The sequence below is a fragment of the Patella vulgata genome, chromosome 8 (genome assembly GCF_932274485.2).
Source record: "Patella vulgata chromosome 8, xgPatVulg1.2, whole genome shotgun sequence".
NCBI lineage: Eukaryota > Metazoa > Mollusca > Gastropoda > Patellidae > Patella > Patella vulgata.
Window position 1 is genome coordinate 40,967,151 of NC_065886.2, and position 27,716 is coordinate 40,994,866.

General features: G+C 36.1%; 1 protein-coding gene across 4 annotated transcripts; it reads left to right on the forward strand.

The window, feature by feature from the left end:
• The first annotated feature begins 777 nt into the window (after positions 1-777).
• LOC126829818 (uncharacterized) lies at positions 778-27,716 on the forward strand. Of its 4 annotated transcripts, XM_050559953.2 has the most exons (14): positions 778-965; positions 2,710-2,809; positions 6,914-7,020; positions 14,077-14,161; positions 16,217-16,323; positions 17,356-17,425; positions 18,331-18,437; positions 19,440-19,524; positions 21,580-21,686; positions 22,857-22,926; positions 23,845-23,951; positions 24,922-25,021; positions 26,157-26,263; positions 27,088-27,716. In XM_050559953.2, the coding sequence occupies exons 1-14, from the start codon at positions 932-934 to the stop codon at positions 27,177-27,179; spliced, it is 1,278 nt and encodes a 425-aa protein (XP_050415910.1). In that variant the 5' UTR covers positions 778-931; the 3' UTR covers positions 27,180-27,716. The 4 variants fall into 4 exon arrangements, with proteins under 4 accessions (XP_050415910.1, XP_050415911.1, XP_050415919.1 ...); XM_050559954.2 differs by lacking the exons at positions 22,857-22,926; positions 23,845-23,951; XM_050559962.2 differs by lacking the exons at positions 19,440-19,524; positions 21,580-21,686; positions 22,857-22,926; positions 23,845-23,951.

Below are 27,716 nucleotides of genomic sequence, written 5' to 3' on the forward strand. Positions count from 1 at the left end.
CAGAGACCCAATGTGCACCGACAAGGGTTAACTAGTAAACTACGTTACAATTCTCCTACGTAGTGAGAGAATTTTTTGTAACAGTGATGAGCAAATTATCCATACTGGGTTACACGTATGTAGTGAGGTCGTGTTCAATAAATTTAGAATGAATTTCAGGACTAAAACTATTCACGGAGCCCCAAGCGCATTGGAGCGAGTAACCAGTCAATTTTGATTGGTTTCCGATCACTTTCACTTTGAAAAGTTGATTTATTTATTTATTTTTTTGGCACGATTTGTTTTGTTTTCGAGTTTTTCCCTGAAACATGCACGAGAAAGAGAAAGAAAAACCACGAAAGAAAAGGCTCAAGCAAATGTTACTGCCTTTCTCCATAAATAAAGTAAACCTAGTGAAAATAATAACGAAATTGACGATGGCACGATGGCATTAGTGCGGTAAAAAATAATAATACTAATAGTAATGTTACTCTTCCGGTGTTTCCTCAAGTGTCAAAAACCACTACTTGCTCTTTCTCTGCTAGTATTTCAAGAGGACATTTCGGTGTGATTTTTTTTACTGAAAATTTATAAGATTTTTACTGAAAATGTTTTGCCTAGTCAACCTCTTAGATATGTGCCAAAATGTTCTCGGAGGGGGGGGGGGGTGCGGACCTTATTAAAAGAGGCAATATCGTATCTGTTCGAAAGCTGCCGAGCAAAACGGCGGCTGTTTTGGTTGTAACAAAACCATAAAAATCTAACACTGTTCATCTTGGTCGACTATTCAATACGTTGATTCAATAACTGTTGAAAAAATTAAGAAACGGGATTACAGCTTTAATATACCCGCAAATGTTTTGGGCATGTCGGGATTGTTGATACCATAAAAAGATAAAACATTCAAACTGTTGGTTGAGAGTGCAGGAGCAACTTTACATACCCAAGGAAAATGAAGTGTGGATTATTTCTAACGATTTTGTTTGGTAAGTACTGGACAATAAATTTAATGATTATAAGACACTTTTTTATGTGTTGTTCCTTTAGACAATTTTCGTAAATAAGCTTGGAATTCTTATTAAAAAAGGTGGAAAATTAGTGATAATGATATAACAACATTATAAAAATGACTTAACTGGAGATGTTGCAATTAGCTGTCTGAATGAAATTAAATTTTTAGCGTACCAATGTTTTCTTTACCGAAAACGGCTAAAGAAGACAGGCATACGCCATACAGTGCGCAATGAGATATTTTACCAGGAAAACGGCGCTACGGCCTACTCTTGATTCGAATTCCAACTGTGACGGGTTCTTTTACGAGCACGTAATGTGTACACGGAACCTCGAGTTTTTGTCCCACCCGAACGGACTATACTTTGTCCCTTTCTAGGCCTTCATCCCTGCACCACTGACAAGCCGGAATCACACGGGAAAATCCCGATGAACTTGCTCGGCCAACACCAGGATCGAACCGAAACCCCCAGGTTTGCAAACTTAATTCAAAACGTGAAAATTTAGAGTATTCCCTTTGACCAAATCTCCGCCAACGTTTCAATGCCCCGGCATAATAGAAAACATATAGAGAGAATATACTACTGCATTAAATAAGAAATGTCGGTTATATGCATATATTGGAGCGGGAAAATTTAGGGTATTCCCCTTTGACCAAATCTTCGCCTACGTTCATAAGAGAAAAGTTATATAAACTCAACTGGTTGGATAATAATTTGCTAGAAAATAAAATGCGGCATAATTATAACTATTAAATACTTGATATTATTGTTGTCATATGTATTATAATAACGCCATTACTATATCATTATTAAATGCCCGATGATCCGCGTAGTGGGTGAAAGCGTTAGCTAAGATGAAATTATTTTTTTCTTTCTAAAAGCCTCATATTTCTATATACATTTTACCTGAGAGCAGAATATTTTATTAACTTTACATATATATATATATATATATATATATATATATATATATATATTTTATTATTTGCATTTTTTTTTTATCAAATATATGATTTTACTATTTACATACCTTGAGTGAATGCAAACTCGCGTATATCCAAACCAGTTTTTTGTATTAACTCTATTACTTATTACTTTGGAGTATCAGAGGATATTTAAAACATCGAAGTCACTTTTTTGTTGGCCTTTTAATTGGCCACAATAATCATTAATTTCCCCATTGACGCTAATGTTAATTTGACCGGCTCTAACTTTATCCCAAATTTTCTTGGGGTTAAACGCTTTCTACCACCGATGGAGCAACCTGTGGCAACGGCTTGCTCTAAAGTTTTTTTATGAGGTTCACCACTGAAATCTTAAGATACACAAACCGTAAACAACGTAACCAACGTAACTATGCAAGGCGTTGGAAAGACTACTAATATCTTTGGCGTTGGAATTAATGGTGTCATGTGTCCATTTAGCAGTCTATGCCGCAGAAGGATCTCAATCCCAGATCATGTGATTACGTTCTGTGGAAACTTCACCAGGGATTGAATCTTCCACTCTGAAGTCAAATGTCCATAAAATGAGCGAGATGTTCCAATGTCCCGAAATGTGTGCATAACCTCTGTAAGAATATGACAAATGCGCAGGTTCACAGACTCCATTCCAGATAACCCCGAAACAAAAATCCTCTCGAAATGTTCATGCTAATACAACTGTACTTGTAATCTGAACTAGTTCTATTAAAATAAATACGTTTCTTTTATTATAGGTATAAACTCCTACGGCATGACAGCCGCAGAGTGCAACGACACAGTGGCATCCACTTGCGAGGTTGAGGGTGGAAATTACACCAATAGCGAAGCTTGCAGGTAAAGTGAAAATAGTCATTCATATAATTGGGGTGTGAAATCGAAAAATCCAAAATAAGATAACTATGTAAAAGAAATTAAATGAGGTGGATGGTCCAACTTTTCTGCTCTATTCCGGGCTAATGAAAACTGAAATACGCCATAATACGGCAAGCAGTGTGCTATGAGGGAAATGGCAGCGAATCTGCGGCCCATTCTTATTCGAAATTGAACTGTCAAGGGTTATTTAACTTTCACACATACGTATTCACGGGACCGCGGTCTTTGGTTTGGTCACATCCGAACACCTATGACGCAACTGACAAGGGAAGGGGGAGGCGGGGCGCCGGTAAATCCCGATGAACACTGGGATCAAATTCAAAACCTCCAGGTTACCGACCGACTTCGGGTTCAACTATAGCCATTTAGATTTATCATTTAATGTTGCATTAACAATTTCGTTGGTTGCTCTTAAATCAACTATAGCGACTTAGATTTATCATTTAATGTTGCATTAGGGAGAGGGGTTTTACATAGGCTAAGCCGGTTCCCCAATCCCATTCAGACATCCTGAATAAAAATATTGTTTATAAAAAAAGAAAAACAGATTTGATTGGTTGTTCTTATATATTAAACTGTAAAATTTATTTTTAAAATCATAATATACACTTTAATCCTGCTAGTATAAATATTACAGGCGAAGCAAAATGTTTGCTATAGCCAAAAACATACAGATATAAATAGTATGCTGTAATTTATATATACATAGATAATAGTATACAATATATAACCCTCCTCCCACCTTTATATACTCTATTGTATACTCATATCACTGAAAAATAAATTCATATATAAATACATAATTAAATAATCCCATTCCAAATTATACAATACTGGATAAATTTATTTAAAAGTAATTGTAAAGTTTCCGGTTTCGTAGCTAAGAGGGTAGTATTGTCTGCAAAGAGTAATGAATATATAATGATATTTTCTAGGTGTATAAAATTTGTATCATCGTTGAATAAAAACTATCTTAGGTCGTTAATAAATATTAAAAATAAAAGCGGGGACAGTGATTCGCCTTGTTTAACTCCTGACATACTAAGAAATGACGTAGATAATTCGCCTTTAAACAGCTCACTTTACTGTACATTGATTTGATTATATTTACCATTTTAGAGCTTACACCGATTGAATTATGTTTATACAACTGATTTCTGTTTACTGTATCAAAAGCTTTACGCAGATCTATAAAAGCACAATATATTTTTTGGCGATTGTCTTATCCCATTAAGAATAAAAAGAGCATCAATTGTACTTTATCTTTTCTAAATCCAAACTGAGTTTCATCTAAATTATTATTGCTTTCGCACCAAGTGTACAGTCTATGATTTAGAATGATAGAAAAGATTTTTGAAAAAGTTGACATTATTGAAATTCCCCTATAGTTGTCCAGTATATTAAAATCACCTGCTTTGGGTACAGGAACTAATATGCTTTCTTGCCAGCATTCCGGATAACAACCACTATCATAAATTGAATTAAAATTGTAACCATAAGAGGCAATAGAATATCAATACTTTCAATAAACAATTCACTACATATTTGATCAATGCAGCTACTTTTATTTCTTTTCAATTTTTTATACGTCCACATTATGAATGTGGACGTATATTGCCGTCGCCCCTGTCTGTGTGTGTGTGTCGTCTACAGGCCACAATTCTTAAGTGATCATCTTCAAACTTCACATACTTATTCCTTATACCCTAAGGATGATCCCTATTGTTTTTGGTGCATGCCCGACCCAAAGGGGCAGAGCCACGCCCATTTTTTGTATTTCTTTGTTTGTCATCTACAGGCCGCATTTCTTAACGTATCATATTGAAACTTTGCATACTTATTCTTTGTACACTAAGGAACAACCCTATAGTTTGGGGTGCATGCCCTACCCCAGGGGCAGAGCCACGCCCATTTTCTTTTTGTGTGTCGGCTACAGGCCACAATTCTTAAGTTATCACCTTGAATCTTTACATACTTATTCCTTATACCCTAAGGATGATCCCTATTGTTTTTGGTGCATGCCCGATCCCCAAGGGCATAGCCACGCCCATTTCTTGTATTTGTTTGTCGTCTACAGGCCGTATTTCTTAACGCATCATCTCGAAACTTTGCATACTTATTCTTTGTACCCTAAGGAACATCCCTATCGTTTGGGATGCATGCCCAAACCCCAGGGGCAGAGCCAGGCCACAATTCTTAATTGATCATCTTGAAAAAATTCCATATGAATTCCTTATACCCTAAGGATGACCCCTATTGTTTTTGGTGCATGCCCGACCCCCAGTGGCAGAGCCCCGCCCATTTCTTGTATTCATTGTTTGCCATCTACAGACCGCATTTCTTAACGTATCACCTTGAAACTTTGCATACTTACTCATTCTATCCTAAGGAACACCCCTATTGTTTGTGGTGAATGCCCAGCCCCCAGGACCAGAGCCACACCCATTTTCTTTTTGTGTGTCTGTATGTCACTTACAGCCTGCAATGCTTAATCGATCTTCTTGAAAACTTTTTTATACTTATTCCTTATACCCTAAGGCTGACCTTGTGTGTCTGTGTGTCGCCTACAGGCCACAATTCTTAATTGAACATCTTGAAAAAATTTCATATGAATTCCTTATACCCTAAGGATGATCCCAAGTGTTTTTGGTGCATGTCCGACCCCCAGTGGCAGAGCCACGCCCATTTCTTGTATTCATTGTTTGTCATCTACAGACCGCATTTCTTAACGTATCACCTTGAAACTTTGCATATATACTCCTTCTATCCTAAGGAACATCCCTATTGTTTGTGGTGAATGCGCAGCCCCAAGGACCAGAGCCACACCCATTTTCTTTTTTTGTGTCTGTGTGCCACTTACAGCCTGCAATGCTTAATCGATCTTCTTGAAAACTTTTTTATACTTATTCCTTATACCCTGACCTCTATTATTTTTGGTGCATGCCCGACCCCCTGGGACAGAGTCACGCCCAAAATTTGTGTGCCTTTTGTGTCGCCCACAGGCCGCAATTCTTAACATTTCCTTTTGAAACTTTGCATATCTGTTCCTTTTCCCTAAGGATGCCCCATTTGTTTTTTTGGTGATTGCCCAACCCCCAGGGGCAGAGCCACACCCATTTTTTCTTTGTGTCTCTGTGAGTTGCCTACAGGCCACAATTCTTAATGGATTGTCTTTAAACTTGGGATATGTATTCCTTATAGCCTAAGGACGACAACTGCATGTCACGACCCCCAGGGGCAGAGCCATGCCCAATCTTTATGTTTATCGTTTACAGGCAAGAATTCTGAATGGATCAACTTGGTACTTGGCATATGTATTCTTCATAGCCTAAGGGCATCAACTATTGATTTTGGTGAATGCCCCGACCCCCAGGGGCAGAGCCAAGCTCAATTTTTGCCTTTAAGGCACAAAAGCCACAATTCTGAATGGATTATGTTGGCAATTGCTATACTTATTCCTTATACCCTAAGGACGACAACTATTGATGTTGTGATTTCAATAACAGGATGGTACCTATTTATATTGTTTCCATATCCAAACTCCACGGGCAAAGGCACACCCAGTTTTTGTATTTATCGTCTACAGGCTGCAATTTTGAATGGATCATCTTGGAACTTTGCATATTTATTCCTTATACCATAAAGACAGCAACAGGACGGTGGACATGGCAAAGGACAGTGTATAGTCGTTCGAATGGGCCGAAATACCAAGGTGTCATACATGTAAAAGAACCCTTGACAGTTATTCGGGCATAAATTCTCTCATGCTACAATGTATGGCGTATGTCCCTCTTCATTAGCCCAGTCGGTGCAGGCCTGTATTACATTACATCCCATTTAATTGCGTTTAAAAAGCCATACAAGGTAGACAAAAATATACTACCACCATGAATTGTGTGTGTACACTATTTTAAAACTTTACTGGATTTACAGTTCTGACAGCTGTAGAGAGATGAGCCCACTCCATTACACAAACCCTGATATTTGAGCAGAAACTGTTTAAAGCCCCTGGTAAGTGATCAGTTCAAAATAAGAATGTTATTAGTTATTAAAATTGTATTGTAGGTTGATTAGAAATTATAAAGCCTGTTTTGTAAATGCTGATTGCTTCAGTGGAAGTTACAAGTCTCATTTTGAAGAATATGTAAGGGACCACCCACATGTCGATTGTGGTGAGTACACATCTCCTTTTTTCTGCCTACCGTATTACAAACGCTGTTACATACCATTGAGTTCATGAATGGATTGCGATTATTCGAGAATTTGCCATTTAATTTGAGAATAAACATGCACATAAATAGGTTCAGTTTTTATTAGCACAGAGTTTATGCATACGGTAGAGCGCTCCACAGGCTATATTTGGAACTTATTTTAAAATATTTAAGACTTACCATTAAAAGCATCATTCATAAACAATTAAAGTATTGCTAAGTTGGATTGTTGTGTTATATAAACCTTTTTTTAACCTGTTCAAAAGTTGATCAGCACCTCGGGTGTTGCAGCGGGAGATTTTTTTGTCACCAAAAAGAGTTTATACCCTTGGTTACATTGAAATTTCAACTTTCGTCTTGTAACGAATACTTAATTAATTAGTGCAGCACTCGAAATTAACCACGAAATATGGCCTAACCGTGGTAAAAGCCGAAGGAAACACGAGCCGTTACAGCAAAACAGTTACCCATACGTTCACACTATCAAGAGTTTTTGTAATAAAAATGACTAGTTTGCTACGCAAAAATGCGATTCCTTTTATAAAGATAGTATTTAAACATCTCGGAATGGATTGTCAATCAGAATTTCTATATCACACTGTCTTCAACCTTAAGAATCCCAGGTAGATATTTAAATAATAATTGTGATCATACATTTGATGGTTTCGCTGATTAGTTGCTATATAGTTAAATGTACATAGTCATTCAAAAATCCCCTGGCAGAACACCGAATATCCCAATAAACAGTCATTATATAATATATTTCTCCAACACGATCTCTAGGGCGAATTACCGATGATGCGGAAAATGCATACCGTACAATAGCATACATCCGTTAAGCGACGGTTGGAATTAGACCGTGATGCAAGATTAAGTGTTTGCCGTTATTATTTAGTATTTCATTTACATTCCAGCGCAAGGCTCAATTTTCAAAAAACATTACAAGACTATGGCATTTTCAGTTAAACATACGGTTGGTTGTCACCTGATCGTGCCTGTTGGGAACACAAATAAATGGTAGATGGAAGGGAAACAGTTTACTGTTATAATTTAATATTTCATATACATGCTAGCGCAAAGGCACAATTTTATTCAAGCTTATGGCATTTTCAGTTACGCCTACGATTGTCATTCGATCGTGCCCGTTGGGAACACAAACAGTTTGAACAAATTTCTATAACTTTATATAACACTGTACTCGGTTGATTAGAGATATAACCAGCGGCTGCCAGGAATGATACGCCCACATTTCGCAAGAGATGGATAGAGAACAAGCTAATAACAAACGGGGATTTTTGTACAGTCAGGGGCAATAATCCAGAAAGGGACTGAGATCTTTGGGATATAAAAATATGTTTTAAGTTCCATCAAAATCGGATAAAAATTGTTACCCCTAGAGGGTCCACAAAATTCATATTGCATACTTTTACACAATTTGCGTACAAAGTGCGGCCATTTTGTCAGGCAGTTTCATTTCGATTTTCCCGAAATTCGAATTCAACCTTTACTATGGTGGAATGTTGATATATTTAAACGGTTGTTAAAATCGGAAAAAAACAATGTGCAACCTAAAAATGTGATTTTTCGAACAATCAGGAGCCATAATCCAGGAAGTTACGATCCGATATGGGCGAATATCAAAAGGAACCAAGATCGTTGGGTTATAAATATGTATACTATTCAAAAAAAGTAGGGGATATTTGATTTTTAAGTGTTATTAAAGTCACCTAATGAAACTGACGAAGAAACAAATGACAAAATGAAATGAAGTTCACATTCATCGATTTATTCCAAATGATCGTTAGACTAAGTAAGGCACAGACTGACCATTATAAGGGTAAAATGATACCCGGGGTCAAACAGCAAAGTTACCACAGCATCACAACCAAGTCAGTAACGGGTAAATCCTCCTCTGTTTGCCAAACAAGCATTGATCCGACGTGGCATACTCCTAATGAGACGTCTATGGTCATTTTGGTCCAGATTGTCCCATTCCTGTTGCAACGCAGCAGCAAGTTCTTGGACATTGGCAGGACGTTGTTGACGTTGACGTAACCTCTGTCCAAGCATGTCCCAGACATGCTCGATGGGGGAGAGGTCGGGACTCAGTGCTGGCCAAGGTAATGTGGAGATGTTCTGTTGTTGGAGGTAACCTGTAACGATCCTGGCCCTGTGACATCTTGCGTTGTCACCCTGGAAGATGAAACGGCGGCCATGACGTCGTGCGAACGGCACAACATGGACTGCCAAGATGTTGTCCCGGTAGTACTGGCCTGTAACACGCCCTGCAACAACATGTAAAGCCGTTCTTCCAGCAACAGTGATGCCTCCCCACACCATAACAGAACCACCCCCAAATCGATCATGTCTGATGACGTTAACGTCTTGGAAGCGCTCGTTTCGACGACGCCACACCCTCCTACGTCTGTCCAAAAAATCAACAGTGAACCTTGACTCATCTGAAAACATCACATTGCTCCAGCGTCGATTATCCCAGTGTTGACGATCCCTACACCAACGACGTCTTGCCTGAATGTGATGATCTCTCAAACAAGGGATCACGCGAGGACGTCGGGCGCGAAGGTGACCCCTATGCAGTTGATTCCGAATCGTCTGGCCACTCACTCTCACACCAGTGTCTGTTTGAAGACGAGCGCTGATCTGATTTGCTGTGATGACACGATTTCTCAAGGCCAAGGTACGGATAAATCGATCCTGGGCTTGAGTTGTCGCCCTTTGTCGACCTGAGCGTGGTCTGTCCTGTACAGATTGTGTATCACGGTATCTGGACCATAGCCTGCTTATGACAGACTGAGAAACATTCATCGTCCGCGCCACAACCGCCTGTGTTGTGCCGATCTGTAGCATGCCAAGGGCACGTAACCTTTCATTTTGGGTAAGCCGACGCATATCAAAATTTGTTTTCTGGTCACTAAAACAATTAAACTGATGTTTCCACCCTGAAATTCAATGCCACAATGACTGTAACATTCAAAGTCAGAGTCGTGCAAATCTTGGGTTGGACCCCCATGATGATCCCAAGCATCACCTGCATTCCAAGCGGAAGCTATTGGTGCGTTTGGGCGTCACATGTAACTGGAAATGTTTCTTCTGTTAGGTTCTATAGTGACTTTTTTCGTAGTCATTTGCATATTTTAGTATTATGCCCCCAAAATCAAATATCCCCTACTTTTTTTGAATAGTATATTTCAAGTTTCATCAAAATCAGATCAAAATTGTGACCTCTAGAGGGTACACAACCTTGATATACCAGATGTTATACACTATTTGCGGACGAGGGGCGGCCATTTTGTCCGACAATTTTGGTCCGATTTTCAAGAAATTCAATTTCATTAAACATTACGGTGTAAAGGTGATATATTCGAACGTTTTTTTTTAAATCGGATAATAATTGTGAATCAAGATGGATCACGAACTAAATAATGATTTTTCATACAATCAGGGGCCATAATTCAGGAAGTTACCATCCGATATGCCCGAATATCGAAAAGATCCAAGATCTTTGGGTTATAAAACATGCATTTCGAGTTTAATCAAAATCAGATCAAAATTGTGACCTGGAGAGGGTCCACAAATTGTGTACGAGGGGCGTCCATTTTGTCTAGCAGTTTTGGTCCGATTTTTATGAAATTCGAACTCAACCAACAATACCGTGTAACGGTGACATATTCGAATGTTTTTTTTTTAAATCAGATAATAGAGGGATCACAAGCTAAAACAGTCAAGGGCCATAATTCAGGAAGTTACGATGCGGTATGCGCAAATATCGACAGAAACGAAGATCTTTGGTTTATAAACATGTATTTCAAGTTTCATCAACATCAGATCAAAATTCTGAGCTCTAGAGGGTCTATAATTTTTACACTGTTTGCGTTCGAGGGGCGACCATTTTGTCCCGTCAGTTTTGGTCTGATTTTCACGAAATTTGAACAAAGCCGTCATTAAGGTGTAACGGTGATATATTCAAACGTTTTTCTTAAATCGGAATAAAATGGTGACTTCCATAGGGTCCGCAAGCTAAAAAACGTGATTTTTCGTACAATCAGGGGCCATAATTCAGGAAGTTACGGTTTGATATGCGCGAATATTGAAGGGAGCCGAGATCTTTGGGTTATAAATTTACATTTCAAATTTCAACAAAATCAGATCAAAATTGTGACCTCTATAGGGCCCACAAGCAGGGGCCATAATCCATAAAGTTACGGTCCGATACATGCCAATATCGAAAGGAACCGAGATCATAGGGAGATAAACCTATATTTCAAGTTTCTTTGAAATCGGTTAAAAATTGTGACCTGTTGAGTGTCCACAAACAATTGTGAGCGGACAGGAGTGACGACAATATACGTCCACATGAAAATGTGGGCGTATAAAACGCCGCTTCTAAAATCGTTGAAGTCATTTAATGATTTTGTCGAGAATATGTAGGCTACCTGTTCTACATTGATTCGAACTTGTCGAGAATTTATTCATAATGCCTATTACAAGGGGCAGGTAGGGTGAAAACAAAAATTAATATTTCATCTAGATGGCAAATAAAGTGTCCGAAATTTAATAAAAAAACACTGTTTTTAACTTTCTTGAATACCACGAATTTGTGGATTAAAGCATTTTGATTGGAGCCATTCTTACTTTATGGGACATTTTTCGGGCATCGATTATTATTTGTGAATGCAGCTTCGACAGTTTGATTGGATGGTTGGAATTGAAGTTGGCATAGAATAGGATTTCGGTTGCAAACAGATTGAAAACTTTGAAGTTGCTTAATTCACGGGCTCGAATAGCAGAAAAACGCAATGGCGGTTTTTAAATTTTCAAAATGTTCTCGGGAAGAGCTAATCCCCATACCCTGGAACGATTAATTGGAAACTTTGATGTTGCTTAAAGGAGAATACTATCGCAACAAGTTGTTTTAATATGAAAAATAACGTTAATATTAGAATATTTTTGGCCCTGAGAAATTTTAAAAGTCACTCTGAATAATTTTACAAAGGAAAAATATATCAAAATAAAAAACGAATTAACATTTATCCATATCTGCAGCCTCGTTTTGATTTTTTCCGTGATTGACGTCAGAGCATTTTCTGCTTGGGTAAGCATAGATAAGCACTTTGATTGGTCGAGACTTTGGAACACAATAACTCTCTTTTTAATTGAGGTAGAATATTCAAACTTGGCGTAGGCATTCATTAGGCGAATGTCTTGGTGGAGTTCGGTGATAGATATTGTCTGCATACTGTAAGCAGAGCTAAGCAATCTGATTGGTTAATGCTTTGGGTCACGATACCTTTGGTTATAATTAAGTGAGAGTGATGAAACTCCGAGTATAGATTCATTATATCATCACCTTGACTAAGTTCGATGATGAGAATTTTCCGCTTAAGCTAAGGAGCGATAAGCAATTTGATTGGTCAAGACTTTGGAACGTAACAACTCTGCTTTTAATTGTTGTAGAATGTTTAAACTTCATGTAGATATTCATTAGTTGAATATCTTGACTGAGTTCAATGATTAACATTTCGAGCTAAAGCTAAACTGGGCTAAACAATTTCATTGGTCGATGCTTTGGGACAAGAAAACTTTGATTCTATCTGATAGAGTGATGAAACTCGGTGTATAGTTAATAATCAGTTTGATTGCTTGATACTTTTGAAAAAAATAAATGTGCAATTAATTAATATGTGTCATCTATTTATTTTGGGATTTCGGCGCGGGACATCAGCCTCACTGTTGGCTTGTATTATATATTATTATATATTATTCAACAACAATCTGATTAGAATACAGATTTATATTTCGTTTCGTTTTTTATACTTTCGATGGCTTACACTACATGGAGATCTGACCAGTTTTACTGGAAGGTCGCGTCAGGGGTCGTACAATCGGCTTTTGACCCTATGACGTTAGACATTGATTAATCAATCAGCCTGACGTTTCTAGTGGTTTACTCACAGTTCCGTGCATGGAACGCCAAGAAGTCGCCGTAGCAGATGGTTTCATTGACTAATACCTCACGCTATCCAGAACTCATGTTATATAACAACTTTTCCAGATCCTAGTGTAGTACAGACAAATATAGTTTTGAACTATAAAAAACGAAACGAAATAGGATATGTGTTTTAATCAGATTGATTCAACAAGGAAGTTACTCAAATATATATTTTATTTTTAGACGTGCGACGGCGCCAAGGAGCATAAAAGGTCTAACTATTCATTTTATTCGTGCAATACACCCGTCTTAATGCTAGGCTCCATCTATCACCATCCGCGTAAAGAAGATATTTTTAAGGCCTTCACTGAAGAATAGGAGAATGAATAAGGTCACGACAAGAATGCCTATTATGGTCGAATGTTTGCCCGTGACTGAATTGTTTCCATTCGGGAATCTGTCATTAGAGATGCATCATTCATTAGCAGGTTTAGTTTTTATTAGCACACAAATTTAAATTTTATGCTGTGGACCGACCTACCATGGGCGAATCGCCCCGGTGATTTTACTATTTGAACTCTTTGGGTGAATACAAACGAGTGTATCCAAACCAGTTTTATTTACTATTTTGAAGAATCATGGGGTATTTAAAACACCGAAGTCACTCTTCCGTGATTCGATTTTTATTCGGCCTTGTGTGTGTTTGTGTCGTAGCAGGATCTCAAGTTTGATCATGTGATCATGTTCTGTAAAACAGCACCCGGGAGTGAATCTTCCACTCTAAAAACAAATTGCCATAAAATGAGTAAGAAGGGGTTCCGATTTCTTAAAATGTGTTCACACGAGTCCAGGTTCTAAATAACTGCTTTCAAGAGATGCTTCATAATCTCCGTTAGAGTATGAAAAACGCGCAGCTTCACAGACCCCAATCAAGGTCACCCCTAAACAAAAACCCATGTTCACCTCTCGAAAGTTTAAGGCGAATGTAATTGTACTTACCAATACCTGTATTCTGAACTAGTTCTATCAGAGTGTAATTAAAATAGGTACGTTTCTTTAATTTTAAGATACAAACTCTCCAGAGTGCAACACCACAGCGGTATTAACTTGTGGTATTGAAGCTGGAAGATACACCAATAGTGAATTTTGCAGGTAAAGTGAAAATAGTCATTCATATTATAATTAGGTTGTGAAATCAATAAATCCACAAATCCAGATAACTATATAAAGTAAATTAAATGAGGTTGATCGTTATGAAAGACCAAACAGAGCTTTATTCAGTTTTCTTAATTCATAGTCCTTAATTCTTATTTCTTAATTTGTTGTCGTATTTCGACATTTGTATGCTAAAATAAACATTTGCATCTTAAAATCAATATTTATTTTACGAATCCGGATCTGTCATTTTGTTTAATTTAATTGTATTTTAATGTAAAGATAAAATTTATTTTACGAAATCAAAACATTGCATTTACATTTCATCTGAAATCTCGAACAACAAATTTCCAAATACAAAACTTGCAAAACATTTGTCTAAAAACATTTCTCCAAATTCATCGAGCCTAAATGAACCTAGCATACAATAAGTCCCCATACAATAATGAGGAATCGCTCGATGGCCGTGACTTTAGTGAAATCAATTGCGTGGCTAATCAGTTGAGTTATGTTTATATACTAACTGTTGGGCTAATCCGAGCCATCAATAAATTACATAAATTGAGAGTAGTCTATTTTTAGTAATTAGATTTTTTTGATAGCGACATATTACTTTGCTCAAACGAAAGGGGATTCATCCCTTCCGAATTATATAATCATGAATGTGCCCCAGGAAATTACTAATACTCGTATATTCAAAGAGCGATAGAAAAATACATTCCTGTGATGCATTACACGATATCTTGAATTCCGTATTAATTAAGACGCGTATTTTGACTTTTAAATATTCCCCTCTCCCCTCACTAAACAGAGTTCAATACTCATAAGATTACGTATTATTGTATGTTGACTAATTGTATGTCAGATTGATTTCGTCTCACCGCAAGCTTTCCGGTTCGATGAATTTGGAGAAATGTTTTTTGACAAATGTTATGCAAGATTTGTATTTGGTAATTTGTAGTTCGAGATTTGTTTTTCATTGAATGTTTTGATTTTCTAAAATACATTTTATTTTTATATCAAAATACAATTAAGTTAAACAAAAAATACAATTTACAAATCTGATATGAAAAATGTCTGATTTAAAAAACAAAAACGAATATTGATTTTACGATACAAATGTTAATTTTAAGATACAAATTTTAATATTAAGATTCAACTGTTATTTTTATATAGTGTAGGCCTACACATGTCGAAATATGTCAATAAATGAAGAAATAAGAATTAAGTGCGATGAATTAAGAATTAAGAACACTGAATAAAGAGCTGTTTGGTCTTCCATAGGTCATCCAACTTGTCTGCTCCATCCGAGTTAGTGTAAACTGAAAAACGCAAAGAAATGTACTTTGAGGGACATTCTGTCCAACAGGCGTCGCGGCGGCCTGTTCTTATTAGACTCCTGTCAAAGGTTCTTTTACGTGCACGGGACTTTGGTCTTTAGTCTCATCCGAACTACAATATATTGCCCCTTGTCAGGCCCTCTGTGATTCAGCAATGACAAGGGGGAACCACGCAAGAAAGTCCAGATGAATTTTTTATTCCAACACCGGGATCAATCATGCGAGCCAAAGTCTTACTCGCTGAGCCACCGCGACTCCCATTGATTTATAAATGCCACATTTTATACCAAATGATTGCAATGTAAATTGGGATTTTCAACATTCCTAATCTGCAGAATTTGAGAGAATTAAACAGTGGTGCGTTTACGCGATCATGAAAACATAATGCATTGTCACATTTATTTTACAAATCTGATATGACAAATGTCTGATTTCTTTAAAAATATTGATTTTAAGATTCCAATTTTAATTTTAGTATACAAATGTCGAAATACAACATATGAAGAAATACGAATTAAGGACTATGAATTAAGAACCAAGAATTAATAAAACTGGATAAGGAGCTGTTAAGTCTTCTAACTGTGTATGAACGATATGTTTAAACTTTGCTGGATTTACACTTGGCCAGAATTCTGAGAGCTGAGCCCACTCCATAACAACCAACTCTGACATTTGAGCGGAAAATAAGAATCAAATTAATAATGTATTGCAGGTTGCTTAGAAATTATAAAGCCTGTTTGGTTAATGCTGATTGCTTCAGTGGAAGTTACAAGTCTGGTTTTGAAGAATATGTAAGGAACCACACACACTTCGATTGTGGCAAGTACACAGTTACATTGTATGCTCCACTACAATTAAAACGAAGCTTAGTATGAACTACTACGCCTTTAAAACTAGACTACATTATTGTTAATCCGGGACAATAACCATCTCGGTTTCAATCTATAGATATACCAAGAAAAGAAATATCTATTTTTTTACCAATTAATCCAGAAAAATAATTATTTCACATTTAATTAAAGGGACATTAGGTAAGCTTATATAAAGAGGTGACAGTTCTCGCTATAATAGTTAAAAAATAGATAATGGAAAGAAAATATACTGACAATTTCAGTCAAGTTGCTTCACTCTGAAAACTATATATTAGCCATTCAATTTTAGGCTAGCCTCGGTCGTCATTACTGCCCTTGTTACAATAATAAACAATGTCTCGGTCATCCATTTTTACGTTTATTCCATCCATCACAAAACATTCAAATCCACTAAATATCGCAGGCTAACGATGGCATCGAGAGCTGATTATGGTCTTGATAAGTTAATTAATGATTAATAATTTGACCAGTAATAGGCAGATTTAACTCTTGCATAATGTATGTTTAAGAATGGATGAAATGGATTATATTAAATACCCTACTTGTCTGTAACTAAAGGGCTAATGAAGACGACATTAAGAAAAATAAAATCATAGAATTCATCAAATGTTTTGATCAAGTTCGTAACACGCGTAAAGGAGGTACTATTTAAAGATTTCGTTGATAAATATTTTAATATTTAGATCATGTGATCATATTCTGCAAAACAGCACCCGGGAGTGAATCTTCCACAAATTGCCATAAAATGGGTGAGAGGGCGTTCAAATTTCTTAAAATGTGTTCAAACGAATACAAATTCTAAATAACTGCTTCAAGATATGACAAACGCGCAAGTTTACAGATCCGTATCCAGATCACCAAAAACCAATGTTCGCCTATCGAAAGTTTAAGGCGAACATAATTGTACTTATCAAAGCGTGTATTATGAACTAGTTTTATCAGAGTGTAATTAAAATAAATACGTTTCTTTAATTTGCAGAGTGCAACACCACCGCAGCATCAACTTGTGACTTTCAAGGTGGAAGAGCCAGCAATAGTGAATTTTGCAGGTAAAGTGAAAATAGTCATGCATAATGATTGGGTTGTAATCGAACAATCCACAAATCAGATAACTATATAAATGAAATTAAATGGGATTTATCTAATGAAGTCCAAGCAGTGTGCTTTGAGGGACATTTTGCCCGACAATGTCGAGGCGGCTTACTCTTATTCGAATTCCAACTGTCAAGGATTCTTTTACGTGGCTTTTGTCTCATCCGAACGACCATTTGTCCCTTGCCAGACCCTCTGTCCGGCATCACTGTCTAGGGGGAACCACGCCAGAAAATCCCGATGAACTTTTTCGGCCAATGCCGGGATCAATGCCGTTAAAGTCTTACTCACTGAGCCACTTACTAACATTTTATACCAAAAGGATTGCAATATAAATTGTGATTTTCAACATTCCTAATCTGTAGAAATGTTGGGAATTTTTTTGAGAGAGAATTGAACATTGGTGCGTTTACAAAATTTACAAATCTGATGTCTGATTTCTAAACAATATTGATTTTAAGATACACATTTTATTTTTAGTATACAAATGTCGAAATACAACAAATGAAGAAATAAGAATTAAGGACTATGAATTAAGAAAACTGGATAAAGAGCTGTTAGTTTTAACGGTGTATGAACAACATTTTTTTAAAACTTTGTTGGATTTACACTTGACCCGAATTCTGATACCCGCGCCCAACCCATTACAAATGAAGAAATAAGAATTAAGGACTATGAATTAAGAACGAAGAATTAAGAAAACTGGATAAAGAGCTGTTAGTTTTAACGGTGTATGAACAACATTTTTTTAAAACTTTGTTGGATTTACACTTGCCCCGAATTCTGATACCCGCGCCCAACCCATTACAAAAAAACTGATATCTGAGCGGAAAATAAGAATGTCATTAATAATGTATTGCAGATTGCTTGGAAATCATAAAGCCTGCTTGGTAAATGCTGATTGCTTCAGAGGAAGTTACAAGTCTCATTTTGAAGAATACGTAAGGAACCACACACATTTCGATTGTGGCAAGTACACATTTACTTTTTATGCCTATACTACAATTCAAAGGAGGCTTAGTATGAACTACTACGCCTTTAAAACTAGACTACATTATTATTAATCCGGGACAATAACCATCTCGGTTTCAATCTACATACATGTATACCAAGAAAAGAAATATCTATTTTTTACAACTTAAAATTGGAGTCATCCGATGGCATCGAGAGTTGATTATAGTTTTGGCAGGTTAATATTAAATGTCTAATTAATAATGTATATAACATTTAAGGCCCAAAGAAAGACCTGCAATATGCAGATTTAGCTCTTAAATGATGTTTGTTTAAGTAGGTTCAGATTTTATAAGCACACATAGTTGAAGCTGTGGACCACCCTACCTTTATGCGTATGGGTGAATCGCCGCGGTGATTTACCATCTGCACTCTTTGAATGGATTCAAACACAGTGTATCCAAACCAGTTTTTGTATTAACTTTTATTCATTTACTATTTACAAGAATCTTGGGATATTTAAAACATCGAAGTCATGCGTCCGGGTTTCAACTTTTATTCAATCTTGTCTGTGTCTGTGTCGTAACAGGATCTCAAGCTCGGATCATGTTTTAATGTTTTGTGAAACAGCACCCGGGGATGAATCTTACACTCTGAAGTCAAATGGCAATAGAGTGGTGAGAGGGCGTTCCCATTTCATAAAAGATTCCAAGTTCTAAGTAACTGTTAACGCGACATGCAAAAGCCCCGATCATAGACTTCGGTGCAACCTTCTTCATTAGCTGTTTTTTAAGAGATTATTCATAACATCCCTTGGAGTATGACAAACGCGCTGGATCACAGATCCCAGTCCAGATTACCCCGAAACAAAAGAACAACAAAAAAATATGTTCACCTCTCGAAAACCCATGTTCACCTCTCGAAAGTTTAAGGCGAATGTAATTGTACTTACCAATACCTGTATTCTGAACTAGTTCTATCAGAGTGTAATTAAAATAGGTACGTTTCTTTAATTTTAAGATACAAACTCTGCAGAGTGCAACACCACAGCGGCATTAACTTGTGGTATTGAAGCTGGAAGATACACCAATAGTGAATTTTGCAGGTAAAGTGAAAATAGTCATTCATATTATAATTAGGTTGTGAAATCAATAAATCCACAAATCCAGATAACTATATAAAGTAAATTAAATGAGGTTGATCGTTATGAAAGACCAAACAGAGCTTTATTCAGTTTTCTTAATTCATAGTCCTTAATTCTTATTTCTTAATTTGTTGTCGTATTTCGACATTTGTATGCTATAATAAACATTTGCATCTTAAAATCAATATTTATTTTACAAATCCGGATCTGTCATTTTGTTTAATTTAATTGTATTTTAATGTAAAGATAAAATTTATTTTACGAAATCAAAACATTGCATTTACATTTCATCTGAAATCTCGAACAACAAATTTCCAAATACAAAACTTGCAAAACATTTGTCTAAAAACATTTCTCCAAATTCATCGAGCCTAAATGAACCTAGCATACAATAAGTCCCCATACAATAATGAGGAATCGCTCGATGGCCGTGACTTTAGTGAAATCAATTGCGTGGCTAATCAGTTGAGTTATGTTTATATACTAACTGTTGGGCTAATCCGAGCCATCAATAAATTACATAAATTGAGAGTAGTCTATTTTTAGTAATTAGATTTTTTTGATAGCGACATATTACTTTGCTCAAACGAAAGGGGATTCATCCCTTCCGAATTATATAATCATGAATGTGCCCCAGGAAATTACTAATACTCGTATATTCAAAGAGCGATAGAAAAATACATTCCTGTGATGCATTACACGATATCTTGAATTCCGTATTAATTAAGACGCGTATTTTGACTTTTAAATATTCCCCCCTCCCCTCACTAAACAGAGTTCAATACTCATAAGATTACGTATTATTGTATGTTGACTAATTGTATGTCAGATTGATTTCGTCTCACCGCAAGCTTTCCGGTTCGATGAATTTGGAGAAATGTTTTTTGACAAATGTTTTGCAAGATTTGTATTTGGTAATTTGTAGTTCGAGATTTGTTTTTCATTGAATGTTTTGATTTTCTAAAATACATTTTATTTTCATATCAAAATACAATTAAGTTAAACAAAAAATACAATTTACAAATCTGATATGAAAAATGTCTGATTTAAAAAACAAAAACGAATATTGATTTTACGATACAAATGTTAATTTTAAGATACAAATTTTAATATTAAGATTCAACTGTTATTTTTATATAGTGTAGGCCTACACATGTCGAAATATGTCAATAAATGAAGAAATAAGAATTAAGTGCGATGAATTAAGAATTAAGAACACTGAATAAAGAGCTGTTTGGTCTTCCATAGGTCATCCAACTTGTCTGCTCCATCCGAGTTAGTGTAAATTGAAAAACGCAAAGAAATGTACTTTGAGGGACATTCTGTCCAACAGGCGTCGCGGCGGCCTGTTCTTATTAGGCTCCTGTCAAAGGTTCTTTTACGTGCACGGGACTTTGGTCTTTAGTCTCATCCGAACTACAATATATTGCCCCTTGTCAGGCCCTCTGTGATTCAGCAATGACAAGGGGGAACCACGCAAGAAAGTCCAGATGAATTTTTTATTCCAACACCGGGATCAATCATGCGAGCCAAAGTCTTACTCGCTGAGCCACCGCGACTCCCATTGATTTATAAATGCCACATTTTATACCAAATGATTGCAATGTAAATTGGGATTTTCAACATTCCTAATCTGCAGAATTTGAGAGAATTAAACAGTGGTGCGTTTACGCGATCATGAAAACATAATGCATTGTCACATTTATTTTACAAATCTGATATGACAAATGTCTGATTTCTTTAAAAATATTGATTTTAAGATTCCAATTTTAATTTTAGTATACAAATGTCGAAATACAACATATGAAGAAATACGAATTAAGGACTATGAATTAAGAACCAAGAATTAATAAAACTGGATAAGGAGCTGTTAAGTCTTCTAACTGTGTATGAACGATATGTTTAAACTTTGCTGGATTTACACTTGGCCAGAATTCTGAGAGCTGAGCCCACTCCATAACAACCAACTCTGACATTTGAGCGGAAAATAAGAATCAAATTAATAATGTATTGCAGGTTGCTTAGAAATTATAAAGCCTGTTTGGTTAATGCTGATTGCTTCAGTGGAAGTTACAAGTCTGGTTTTGAAGAATATGTAAGGAACCACACACACTTCGATTGTGGCAAGTACACAGTTACATTGTATGCTCCACTACAATTAAAACGAAGCTTAGTATGAACTACTACGCTTTTAAAACTAGACTACATTATTGTTAATCCGGGACAATAACCATCTCGGTTTCAATCTAGATATACCAAGAAAAGAAATATCTATTTTTTTACCAATTAATCCAGAAAAATAATTATTTCACATTTAATTAAAGGGACATTAGGTAAGCTTATATAAAGAGGTGACAGTTCTCGCTATAATAGTTAAAAAATAGATAATGGAAAGAAAATATACTGACAATTTCAGTCAAGTTGCTTCACTCTGAAAACTATATATTAGCCATTCAATTTTAGGCTAGCCTCGGTCGTCATTACTGCCCTTGTTACAATAATAAACAATGTCTCGGTTATCCATTTTTACGTTTATTCCATCCATCACAAAACATTCAAATCCACTAAATATCGCAGGCTAACGATGGCATCGAGAGCTGATTATGGTCTTGATAAGTTAATTAATGATTAATAATTTGACCAGTAATAGGCAGATTTAACTCTTGCATAATGTATGTTTAAGAATGGATGAAATGGATTATATTAAATACCCTACTTGTCTGTAACTAAAGGGCTAATGAAAACGACATTAAGAAAAATAAAATCATAGAATTCATCAAATGTTTTGATCAAGTTCGTAACACGCGTAAAGGAGGTACTATTTAAAGATTTCGTTGATAAATATTTTAATATTTAGATTTTTTAAGCGCGCACATTTGAAGCTGTGGACCACCCTGAATGCGGGCGAATCGCCCCAGCGATTTTACTCATTTGCACTCATTTTCTATTGTATTCAACCTTGGGCGTTTCTGTGTCGCAGCAAGATCTCAAGCTCGGATCATGTGATCATATTCTGCAAAACAGCACCCGGGAGTGAATCTTCCACAAATTGCCATAAAATGGGTGAGAGGGCGTTCAAATTTCTTAAAATGTGTTCAAACGAATACAAATTCTAAATAACTGCTTCAAGATATGACAAACGCGCAAGTTTACAGATCCGTATCCAGATCACCAAAAACCAATGTTCGCCTATCGAAAGTTTAAGGCGAACATAATTGTACTTATCAAAGCGTGTATTATGAACTAGTTTTATCAGAGTGTAATTAAAATAAATACGTTTCTTTAATTTGCAGAGTGCAACACCACCGCAGCATCAACTTGTGACTTTCAAGGTGGAAGAGCCAGCAATAGTGAATTTTGCAGGTAAAGTGAAAATAGTCATGCATAATGATTGGGTTGTAATCGAACAATCCACAAATCAGATAACTATATAAATGAAATTAAATGGGATTTATCTAATGAAGTCCAAGCAGTGTGCTTTGAGGGACATTTTGCCCGACAATGTCGAGGCGGCTTACTCTTATTCGAATTCCAACTGTCAAGGATTCTTTTACGTGGCTTTTGTCTCATCCGAACGACCATTTGTCCCTTGCCAGACCCTCTGTCCGGCATCACTGTCTAGGGGGAACCACGCCAGAAAATCCCGATGAACTTTTTCGGCCAATGCCGGGATCAATGCCGCTAAAGTCTTACTCACTGAGCCACTTACTAACATTTTATACCAAAAGGATTGAATATAAATTGTGATTTTCAACATTCCTAATCTGTAGAAATGTTGGGAATTTTTTTGAGAGAGAATTGAACATTGGTGCGTTTACAAAATTTACAAATCTGATGTCTGATTTCTAAACAATATTGATTTTAAGATACACATTTTATTTTTAGTATACAAATGTCGAAATACAACAAATGAAGAAATAAGAATTAAGGACTATGAATTAAGAACGAAGAATTAAGAAAACTGGATAAAGAGCTGTTAGTTTTAACGGTGTATGAACAACATTTTTTTAAAACTTTGTTGGATTTACACTTGACCCGAATTCTGATACCCGCGCCCAACCCATTACAAATGAAGAAATAAGAATTAAGGACTATGAATTAAGAACGAAGAATTAAGAAAACTGGATAAAGAGCTGTTAGTTTTAACGGTGTATGAACAACATTTTTTTAAAACTTTGTTGGATTTACACTTGACCCGAATTCTGATACCCGCGCCCAACCCATTACAAAAAAACTGATATCTGAGCGGAAAATAAGAATGTCATTAATAATGTATTGCAGATTGCTTGGAAATCATAAAGCCTGCTTGGTAAATGCTGATTGCTTCAGAGGAAGTTACAAGTCTCATTTTGAAGAATACGTAAGGAACCACACACAATTCGATTGTGGCAAGTACACATTTACTTTTTATGCCTATACTACAATTCAAAGGAGGCTTAGTATGAACTACTACGCCTTTAAAACTAGACTACATTATTATTAATCCGGGACAATAACCATCTCGGTTTCAATCTAGATACATGTATACCAAGAAAAGAAATATCTATTTTTTACAACTTAAAATTGGAGTCATCCGATGGCATCGAGAGTTGATTATAGTTTTGGCAGGTTAATATTAAATGTCTAATTAATAATGTATATAACATTTAAGGCCCAAAGAAAGACCTGCAATATGCAGATTTAGCTCTTAAATGATGTTTGTTTAAGTAGGTTCAGATTTTATAAGCACACATAGTTGAAGCTGTGGACCACCCTACCTTTATGCGTATGGGTGAATCGCCGCGGTGATTTACCATCTGCACTCTTTGAATGGATTCAAACACAGTGTATCCAAACCAGTTTTTGTATTAACTTTTATTCATTTACTATTTACAAGAATCTTGGGATATTTAAAACATCGAAGTCATGCGTCCGGGTTTCAACTTTTATTCAATCTTGTCTGTGTCTGTGTCGTAACAGAATCTCAAGCTCGGATCATGTTTTAATGTTTTGTGAAACAGCACCCGGGGATGAATCTTACACTCTGAAGTCAAATGGCAATAGAGTGGTGAGAGGGCGTTCCCATTTCATAAAACGATTCCAAGTTCTAAGTAACTGATAACGCGACATGCAAAAGCCGCGATCATAGACTTCGATGCAACCTTCTTCATTAGCTGTTTTTTAAGAGATTATTCATAACATCCCTTGGAGTATGACAAACGCGCTGGATCACAGATCCCAGTCCAGATTACCCCGAAACAAAACAACAACAAAAAAATATGTTCACCTCTCGAAATTTTAAGGCTAATCAATGGTACTTTATCAAAGCGTGTATTATGAACTAGTGATATTAAAATACATATATTTCTTTAATTATAGATATAATCTCTTCCAACACGGCAGCCCCAAGGTGCAAAACCATACTGGCATCGTTTTGTGATATTAAAGCTGGGACATACACCAATAGCGAAGCTTGCAAGTAAATTGAATAATATAGTCATTCATCTTATAATTCGGGTGGGGGGTTGGATGGCTGAATGGTTAGTGTGCGCGCGCTGTATCATAAAGTCTGTCTTTGAGTCGACTGGCGTGGTTTCGAATCCCCGGTTGTACGTGACAAGGAGTAGGGTTGTCTGTCCAACCTCGTGGGTTTTCTCCGGGTCCTCCGGTTTCCTCCCACTGCTGAAGACCCTACGCGCAAGCGAATTATTGAAATAAAATTAAGTCATATGTTAGTTTGTGTCGTGTGGACGTTAAACCCCATTTCTCTCTCTCTCTCTATAATTCGGGTGTGAAATCGAAAATCAGATAACTATATAAAAGAAATTAAATCAGGTTGATCGTCCAGCTTGTCTGTTCCACTCGAGTTTGTGTAGACTGGACTACGCCATGATACGTCAAGCAGTGTGTTATGACGGAAATGTTGCCCGACAGCGCCGCTGTGGCCTACTCTTATTTCGAGTTCCAACAGTCAATGGTTCTTATACTGTCAAATCATTCTTTCGATTCCCCGCTTGTGCGTGACAAGGAGTAGGGTCGCCTGTCCATCATCGTGGGTTTTCTCCAGGTCTTCGAGTTTCCTCCCACTACTGAAGACCCCTACGTGTAAGCGAATTAATGAAATAAAATTAAACCATATGTTAGTCTGGAATGACCTAGTTTGTGTCGAGTGGACGTTAAACTTCTTTTCATTTTATTTCATTTAAAAAGCCATGGTCAGTACAACTCCTGTAGTAGATCTCTGGATGACGTAACGTACCAAAGGGCACGAGAACCAGAGCCACTGGAAACAGGGACATTTTGAAGGGTGGTATTTAAATTTTCTAAAGCAATAACCGTAGAACGGTTACGAGTTTCTATTACAGGGGAAGTAATTCTTTAACTGTCTGCATTGTGGACTGATGCACTACTGAATATAATACCTCCATGAAATGTGGGCTAGATTTAATTGTGTGTGAACAATATTTATAAACTTGACTGGATTTACACTTGCCCCGAATTCTGACAGCTGTAGAGACAGGAGCCCACTCCATTTCAACAAACTCGGATATTTGTTTTTAGCTCCTTGTAAGTGCCCAGTTTAAAATAATAATGTTATTAATAATGTATTGCAGGCTGATTAGAAATTATAAAGCCTGTTTGATAAATGCTGATTGCTTCAGTGGAAGTTTCAAGTCTCATTTTGACGAATATGTAAGGAACCACCCACATGTCGATTGTGGTGAGTACACATCTACTTTTTATGCCTGCACTACAATTAACAAAAAAAAGATTAGTTGTCCTAAACTTGGTGCGAACTAATACGTCCTTCAAACTAGATTACATATTGTTAATCCGTTACTATAACGGTCTCGGTTTCAGTATTATAAACTCTTTTAATTACCAAGAAAGGAATTCTCATTTGTTTGCGATTTATGCCAACACAATAATTATGCCTTATTTGTATGCACCTATCGGGCTAATAAAGGCGACATTTAATTAAATAGGCATTAGGTCTTAAATATTATCTAAATTATTAATTAGACATTAATTAACTTACCAAGATCATAATCAACTCTAGATGTCATCGGATGGTTTTGATATTAAGTAGATTTAAATACGTTTTGATGATTTAACGTAAAAATGGATAACCGAGACTTTGTTTATTATCGTAACAACGGTAACAATGACACTCGAGGCTATACTGTATTGTATTCAACATATTCCTTTTTCATTATCTATTTTTTGAACTATTATAGCGAGAACTATCAGTTTATCTAATCTTACATAATGCCCCTTTAATAAAACACAATCAAATATCACCGGTAGCAAATCTTTCGACTTGGATTCAATCAGAATATGAAAAGGCCCATCAGAAGATTTTACAGAGGATGCCGAATGCTGACTAATTATTATTTAATCATACATTTGTAAATACTGAACCATTCTCAAATTGATATTCCTTTTAGAAATTAAACTTTCACTATATTGCAGTTTGAAAGGTATTACAAATCCTTTCAAACTATAGATAGCCTACTTTTGAAATTTTAACGTTTTCTTTTTCAGGAACAACTACTGGCACCGCTGGTGTAACTGCTGTCACCGCTGGCGTATCCGTTATGTTATCTGTAGTGATGACTGTTAAGAACTACCTTTAAGGATACAATTTTTCTTATGTATATCTGTATTTAAGGGAATAATCCTTAATGATTCAGTTTATTGCTATGACTCTTCCATGTATGTCGCTTAACAATATTACTGTTCACAATGATTTCTTTTAGCTTAGATACAAATATGGCGTTTACTGAAACGAAATGCGTTTATATATGACTCTTCCATGTATGTCGCTTAACAATATTACTGTTCACAATGATTTCTTTTAGCTTAGATACAAATATGGCGTTTACTGAAACGAAATGCGTTTATATATGTTTTTGAAGTGTGTCTCAAATGTGCTTTTTTCTAAAAAAAATAAATATTAATACTAAATTAAAAATTTCCCTTTTCTAAAAAAAAATTAAAATCGCAATCGTCAATATTTCGTCTCGTCAGACGTGTTTTCCTGGTACACTTTTGAAAACGAAATTGTTTTATTGAATACCCATTGGGTGTGTTTGGTTTTTAAATTCAATTTGTTTATTGCCACATGTACTTTATTATCTATTTTTATATAATAAACTTCTCTTTTACAAAAA